Genomic DNA, 8,575 nt, shown 5'->3' with positions numbered 1-8,575 from the left:
CAGGAGTGCTGCTTGTACATTCCCCAGTAAAATGCAAGGAATATGCTTTTGATGATATCTCAGAGCAAAGGATGACTTCAGCAAAAGAGATTTAAGGGAAGAAAACCGACAGAAGCTTTGTGACATGGAGGAAAAATATGGATTAAATGTATCAGAGGTGTTGCTAAGAGGAGGTGACAGAGCTGCTGAGATAGCTCAATGACCTGATTAAAGAAACCATGTTCTCTGTCCACCTCTACAAGATTTCTTCATAAATTATTTCATTAACTTGTTATATAGAGACTCCCTCCCTAAAATAGATGTCAAATTGCCATGTAGGCAATCCTCAGGAATATATAGAGATACCACTGAGTCTCATTACTTGTGTGAAATTGAAAAGAAAAACATCCTTAGGTGTGCAGGCTGAAACTGAGAAGTCAAGAAACATTATATTGAATAGATGCTTCAATATTGAAACATAATATTGAATATTGAATATTATATACCTGTAATGCTAGAAAAAATACTTGAAACACTTGGGTCTTCAGAAAGTTTTAGATTGCTGTAAAAGGTTGTCAATAAAGTGTGATAATATCTTAAATTGACTTCTGGATATACAATAATCTCTTGCTCAGTGCCCAGCCTTTTCACTGATCCACTCACTGTCTTTAAATCTTTTAATATCCCTGAAGTTTGGTAGCAGCTTCTTTATCAGCTCATATCCTCAATAAACTTGAATTGAACCCCCTTACTAAATGCACTTTGAGGCCTTTAAACACCTTCGTCTTAATGTAACCTATTAGAAGTTGAATAAGTTTTCTAGCTTCTCTCTATTCCTAGAACTTCTCAAAGGAAATCTTGTTAATGTAAATTTAATTGCAACAGCTCAGCCTCAGTGTTCTCTATAGCAACAAATATGCATTGGCTGCGTCTGTCAAACCTTCCCTCAGCTCCTTCCTTTCTGCCTTTTATGGCCAAGCCTTTCACACAGGTTTTCTTTTGTACAAAGTCTTTCCCTCTATGGATCTAGATAGGAAAAGATCTTTCAATTACTTTGATGAGTTCTTCACTCATCCTGTAATTTCTCACATGCATCCAGCCCATGATGCTGCATATCCTCTGCTTGAATACCATGAATAGGACAGGGGCAGGAGAGCCCATGATAAAAACTGGAAATTTGTTAGGCTCTCATTTTGCTTTTCCTTCTTCTTTTGGTTTTATTAACTTCACATTTCCTTGCCTGTATTATATGAAATCCAAAAGAATAATAAGCAGATTTTATTTGAAGGGTCGATGTCCCATCATAGAATTTTGGTAAAGAAAAGAAGAAAAACTCGTAGAAAAGAGAAAAATGAAATTATTGTCAGAAGGTCTGAGAGGAGAGTTGTGTTAGAGAGGGATCCTCTCTGAATCATGTTCTACTGACTTTGTGTTACAGCTTTTGCTATTTCTGCACACTGCTTACAGTTGGACAGACCATCAGTAGCCAACCTGGGAGAATATAACATCAAAAAAATCCAGTCCATTTATTCCTTTTCAATTTGCACATGAAAACATTCTGTGTACATTATTTCAAACCACACAGGGGACAGTTCTCACAGCCCTGCCTGGCAACCGGGGGATGGGAATGAAAACATCTCCCCTATTACATTTGCTGAAAATGCGTTGCAGTGCACGCTATCAAAGAAAGAAAAGAAAGGTGTTTTCAAAAAAAAACCCCAAACCACGAGTGTTTCACTGTCCGTGAGAAATCAGGAGCAGGATGGGAAAGGCTGTTTACACAGGCACTTAGCCAGGAAACTGTGCTTGCCACAGATCCCGTCATTCAGGGAGCACATCTCCGATTTCCCTGAGCTCCCTCCCTCTCTTCTCCTAGCCCTGAATTATATGGAGAAACCCATCCGTAGGTGAGAAAACACAGCCAGTCCTGCACCATGCATTCAAACGCTGCCTCTCCTTTAGGTAAGTGCTACCACACCGAGGCCATTTGTAGGAATGTTACACAGCCAGACAAACAAACGCGGAGCCTTAAGGAGACGCGGGAGCTGCGGGAGAGTTTCGCAGCGAATCGCCACCAAAATCCCGCCTGGAAGCATCCTCTCTAAACCCGCCGTGAAAAGCAGCATTGCTAATTAGCAGGCTCGATGGAGAACGCCGTGAGATAGCTAGAAAGTCTTGCCACTTGATTTGTGCATGCTTCCCTGCATCTTAAGTCGCAGCCCGGGCTCCCTGAGGATCATGTGAGCCTGGGTTATATATTGGGAGCCGCACTGGAGAGCTGGGAGTGTGTAAGCCCGGCAGCTGGGGAGTGTTATGGTTGCTGCTTTCCTGTGCTAAGCTGATTTACTTGTTTAAGGTCTGACCTCATCATCCTGTCAGTATGGATTCCCACCTATACAGCTAACAGCAGCTCAGCATCGCCTGCGAGAGCTCGCGGTGCATCCATCAGCAGAGAGGGGGAGAGCCACCGGTGTTTGTTCTTCTGGTGCCTTTCCTTAAGAAGAGGAGTTGAAACAGAAGAGATAACAAAGAATCCATTTCCTTCCTGAAAGAATAGGCTTTTGTCCGTTTTTTTTTTTTTTTTTTCCTTTTTCTTTTTTTTCCTTCTCCCTGGAAAAACCATGTCAGTCTCCGGAAAGAAAGAGTTTGACGTGAAGCAGATCCTGAGGCTCCGCTGGAGGTGGTTCAGCCACCCCTCGCAGGGCTCCGCCGGCTCCGGGGGCTGCCACCAGCAGGAAGGCTACGAGCACAGGGGCACCCCGGTGCAGAGCAGGCTGAAGAGCCACTCTCGGGACAGAAATGGGCTGAAGAAGAACAGCAGCCCCGTGCACCACAACATCCTGGCCCCCGTGCCCGGGCCGACGCCGGGGCACCACCGCTCCATCCACAGCTGGCACCAGCAGAGCCTCATCGAGCAGCTGCGCCCCAGCCAGGAGAGCCCCAAGGCCAGCACCGAGCAGAACTCTGGCAAAGAAGAGTCAAGTAAAGCCACACAGGAGCTGCAGATGATCACAGAGCAAAATGCAGATGAATCTGCAGAGAGGTAGGAGTTTTAGAGTATGTGCTTGGGAAGCCAGACTTGCTCCCAAGTTGTTCCCTAGAACTGTCTTTGTTTTCAGGCAGAGTTCCTTACTGCATTCATCTCACTTTATGTCTGTGCACACCCACACTCAGAGGAGAAGGAACACTCCTGCAGCAGAAAAATGAACAGAAACATTGTCATTAAATTGTGATCTTTGCTTAAGGTACATCATTCCATAACTCTTCCATATGCATACAATCTGCCAGTTTGTCAGATTTGCTCTATCAACATTCACAGCATATAAATTCCTTCTCTTGATTTATTGTGTGTGAGTGCAATGAAAAAAAGGAGCTTCCTGACATCCTGTCCTCATTCTGACTTTGTCAATGGGTGCAACTTTGACAAATGGGAGCTGCTGGAGGTGCATGGGCTCCGTGGTTGCCATTGATCTCTCAAATTCCTCACTGATTTTCTTTTACTGTCTTCCTGGCAAGTAAAATTAACCTTGAACTAAGTGGAAAGGGAGCATCATTCATTGCTTTTTTAAAGGTTTGTCTGAAATCCCAGTACTTTCACAGCTTATTTAGTAGGCTAAGACAGATATTTTCTGCAAGGTCAGGTAAAAAAACATTACAGCTAGCTATGAGACCTGAAAGGTGTAAGCACAAAGGAAGAGCTATTTTTAAGTTGTGAATAACAAAGAATACGATGTTAATACCACTTATTTAGTTAAGGTTTTTTTATGTTTTCTCTTTCAAAACTCATGTCAGTATTTTTAGCTTATCCAGCAACATTTTTACCCCACCTTTCCCCACCTTGGACTTAAATCAAACATTTATGATATGATTGTTTGCATTGTTTGATGAGATTGCAATCAATCTTTGGACATGATTTAAATGTATTACGTTGCATTTAAATACAAATTTATCTCACTTGAAGTTTTAGTTCTCTCAGTAAAAACCAAGCTGACAGCTTGCATATTTTTAGCAGTTATTATTTTTCAAGTTGTGCATCTGCTGTGGGGAACATCTGCAGATGGAGCAGCAAAAACTGCATTCCAAAATGTCACTTGGAAACCAGTCCCAGTAGTCAGTAGGTACCAGATAAAATCATGACAGAATAAAAGCACTGGGGAAGGACTGTGGGAGTTCTGTTGTTTCCAAGGGCGCTGGTTTGGAATGGGGAAGCAGCAGACTCTTAGTACAATATTCCAAATGATAGTACAAATTTCCTGAAAAAACCCCCATGATTTTAGACACATCTTAGAAGGAAGATTGATTTAATTTGAAGAAAAATAAGGAACACTTAGTCATTTAAATAAGATTCTACATCATGTGAAGAAGGAGGTAAAAACACCCCCTAATCAGCTCAGTTTGGAGGTAATAAACCACTGCCTTCTAAAATAAGATGTGACATTTTCTCCAGCTATAAATATAAAGTTTCTGCAAAGACCTCCTGAAGTTCTGTACCTACATATCCATTCCAATTTAAGTTCTGCTCCTGAGCTGTTTAAAGTTGCAGCTTTTAGAATAGTTTTGGAACTGCATATATCATATATTGTTACAGTCAAATAAGTGGGTTTCTTTAAGATTTCAGTAAAAGCCATCATTGCATGCTGTAGATTAAAGTCTATTTTAACATACGTCTTCAAAAGCTGCATTGGTAATTGATTATTTATAAAGTGATTCATGGCTATGAGTTTCTCTAGAATTAAAATTTATTTAGAGAAAATAAAACTGACCATTAAGGACAACATAGCTCAAATTTCTTAAATATGTATCAACAGAAATCATTAAGTAAAGCTCTGTTCCCTTCCCCTACAGCATCCAGCACAGGTCACACATTAATTAATACATTAATTGGTTGGGTAGAAATGAGATACTGAGAAGAAATAAGGAGAAGCAGCCTTATACCTACATCTACCTACATCTAGGATGTAGATATCAACATCTGGATATATTTTCTTCTCTCCAAAACAATGTCTCATATTTAAAATCGTGCCTTTACATCCTCCCGGTCCCTTTTTCCTTTAGAAGTTCCAGATAGTCCCAATCAATGGTAATCAATGGTCTCTGCTGGTGATTAACACACAAAAATCAGGTTTTTGCAGGTCCCCCGAGCCCACGTTCTCACACTGCCAAAGCCACCACAGCAGGGGCTGTGCAGGTATTTCAAATGTCAATTGAGCAAATTTCACATCCACATCTGAGGACACCAAAGATAAATTTGCCTTTTAGACCACAAAAGCTCTGCACCTTCAAAGCAGCTCTCTCAACCAGCGGATTTTCCTCTGCCTGGAGAAATCCCATTTTTAGGTGGATCTAAAGCAGAACTCTGCTGAGCATCACATGGACATCCAAAATAGTAGAAAAGGGAGAGAATCTGGCTAATACCTCAACCCTGAGCAGAACATAAAAGCAGAGTTTCTACTAAGAGTTTAATGCTTCCCATGGAAAACTTTGGAAATGTAAAAACAATGTTCTGAATTTCTTCAGAAAAACTTGAGCTTTCTTTCTCTCAGACCACAGGACTGAATGCTGTCAGTGCTGGACAGAGAGCACCCTGGGGTTTGATGAAATAGGGGCTGGTTACTGAGGAGGAAAGTTAAATAATAAAGTAGCAAACATGATCGTCAATACTCTTATTTCTGCTTTCTTCAACCTTTTGGTATTCTTGTCCCCCGATAAAATAGTGCAAGACTTAAAGAAACCCTTCTGGTCCAGCTTGCTCCTGAATTATATCCCATGACAAGTGACAAAGTAAATGAGGCTCAAGTGATTAAAACTCATTAGTTTTGTTCTAATCATAACCAGTTAATGGGTGGTCAACCAATACATTTTGGGCCATAAATAAATGGCTTATTGGCACGGGGTTAAGGAAAGCCTCTCAGCATCCGGGGGACTGCCTGGTCCAGTGCTGCTCAGGGAACCTGCTCAAACAGCCTTCTAGGGCCTTGACCTCCTCTAAGATCCTTATGGAAGTCAGACCTGTAGTTTGGAAAAAAGATAAACAGCAAATAACCTTTATTTACTGACCTCATCTGATTCTCACCAATCTGCTCCTTGGGTGAGGACTGGCACCTCTGCATGGGAGAAAAAGAGAAACCAGCTAAAATCTGCATAACCAATAGGTTATTTGTTCTGTAGAGTGCATTTCCCAGTGCAGCATTTTCTGATGTTGCTGGGGTGGTCATCAAGATAAACCTGTGGAATATGGCCATGCCAAGGAAGGGAAAACACCTTCAGAGATTTCAGGTTTGGCTTAAAGAGGGAGCTCTGTAGGGGCCCATGGGAAATAACCTGTGCGTGGCTCAGCAGGCAGGGCTGGGGGAGCTGAGCACTTGAGCTGTCCTGATCTATCTGACATCTCTGATCTGCCCTGATGGAATCTTGTGAGGTTCAGGCTCCTCTGCCAGGGGACCAGGAAGAATTTCCATTCCTTTCAAAGAAAGTGGTGTGGCAGTGATCCAGAGGCAGCAGCACACACTGGGAGGATTTGATTGTTAGATCTTGACAGTCAACAGAAACTTTGTGTGCACCCCATGGACACATCTGTGCACACACAGACTGACAAAGCACTGAAATGTCCTAAAAAGAAAAAAAATATATTGAATTACTTCAACTACTTCCCTTAATGATTTCTGGGCTCACAGATATTGACTTCTCCATGAGAGCACTGTGCCCAGCATTATTAACATTCTGCCACATTATCACCTCCCTTCCTGCATGCCTGCCAGGTTTGTGATCCCACAAGTGTGCTATTGCAGACCATGTGTTCTGGTTAAGTATTTCCTAGTTGCCCAAAGGCACTGAGATTTCAAGAGTAAATGTAGCATCCGTTCATCATTTTTCTCTTCTGCATCTTTTTTTTCTAATTATGTGGCTGAAAAATTGCTGACAAACTCTAGCTTGGGACAAATTCTAGGAAAAATGTTTTCTAATTTCCCACATGAGACAAAATATATTTCTAATTAATTCTAATAGTATCTTTTGATGTTGTAATCCAAACAGTCCTTACTGATGCACATGGAAACAGATACTTGGGAGGTGCCTCCTCCCAAAGGCAATCCTTTTCTGTGGTGGCTATTTTTGACATACAGCTGTTTTGATAGTTCATCTCAAGACTTGAAAATTCACATTTTTTGGTTCTGGCAGACATATGGAAATAACTATCAAACTATTTTCTTCACTGACTCTGAAAAATATATAAATATATATTTCAGATGTCCTCTATCTGAGGGTTTTCCCTTGAGTTGTGCTTTTAGCTCCAGTGGCAGACAACAGCCTTGGCTCCCATTCCAGTGTGAAATAAAGAAAAACAGGTGATAATTTTCATAGTGAAAATGGAACTTATGAGTTATCCTGTGAAGGCACGGGTCAAACCAGATTGAGAGGGAAGTTCTGGGTACCCAAATAAACAGTGGAGCACAGGGATGACTGATAATGCATCCCAAGGCAGCAGGGAAAGGGAGAACTGAGATGTGCCCTGGGCAGAGAAGGTGAAAAAGGGCTGCATTCAGGGGGAACATCACCACTCTGCTTCCCTGTTGTGGGGAAGGATTCAGTTCCATGAACAATCTCAGATGACCGAGGTAAAGTTTAGAAATGACAATTCCTAACCTCACATCATGGCAGTCCTTATTTTTTAAAACAGAACTACTCCAATTTTATTTTCACTGAATCTCCAGCATTTTGAAAAAACTTTCAAAAAATCCTAAGTTTAACAAATAAGTATTTAATAAGTATAAAGAATGCTGGACATGTAGTCAGACAGCATTTCAATCCTTCTGTGACAAAGCTGGACCAACTAGGTTTAGGTGCTTCCTTGTTTGTCTATAGTACAATTTGAGCTCATTAATGCCTTGGTCTTTCCCCATCAGCGTTCATATATATATATTGTGTATATATATATATATACATACATATATATATATATATACACACACACATTGTATAATATATATATATATTGTTCTCCTTATTCTTCTTATTGCCACACTTTCCTTCTTGACACCCTCTGCTTGTGTTTGAAAATTGCTGCAATCCTAACGAGCTGCAATTTGTGCAGTCTGGTCCCAGAATTCCTACCCTGACAGCTCTGATATTTCACTGCTGTCCTGCCTGTGTCCAGCAGGTCTGTCTGGACTTGCAGTCAGGGACAGAGCTGGATGTGCTCCTGTTGGAGTCTGGCAGTTCCAGTGCAGAGCTGGATTCCTTCTGTGTCATCCTGACTCAAATCTGCTCCAATGTCCTCAGTAGTTGTTTTTCTCTTACCAACAATGTGGTGCTGTTGCTCATGCCTGCCTTGTGATTCATGTGAAACTCCTGCCTGTGTACCAGAGGCCTGTTCCCAAACCATCTGTACACTTTTTGCAGTTATTTGTTCCTAAAACCAACACTTTGCACAAATAAATTCCATCTTGTGTTTATCAGATAATGTCTCCAGCTGGCTGAGCTAGTGCTCAGTTCTGAATTCGGTGATTTATTATTCAGTTCTGATCCAATACCCCACCATACATGCAGCTCTTCTCAGCTTGATCTCCAGTTGTAATATATCATACCAAAGATTTATCCT

General features: G+C 41.4%; 1 protein-coding gene across 1 annotated transcript in view; it reads left to right on the top strand.

Moving 5' to 3' along the window:
- The first annotated feature begins 1,583 nt into the window (after nt 1-1,583).
- The window catches only part of KLHL4 (kelch like family member 4), a 38,070-nt gene continuing 31,078 nt past the window's right edge, over nt 1,584-8,575 (top strand). Inside the window, exon 1 of the mRNA XM_039722657.1 lies at nt 1,584-3,022. Coding sequence (XP_039578591.1) covers nt 2,601-3,022 — 422 coding nt within the window. The 5' untranslated portion in view covers nt 1,584-2,600. The remainder of the gene's footprint in view (nt 3,023-8,575) is intronic.

The sequence above is a fragment of the Passer montanus genome, unplaced genomic scaffold (genome assembly GCF_014805655.1).
Source record: "Passer montanus isolate IOZ18808 unplaced genomic scaffold, ASM1480565v1 scaffold49, whole genome shotgun sequence".
Taxonomy (NCBI): Eukaryota; Metazoa; Chordata; class Aves; order Passeriformes; family Passeridae; genus Passer; species Passer montanus.
Note: the sequence above shows the minus strand (reverse complement) of the source record. Positions and strands in the feature narration are given on the sequence as shown.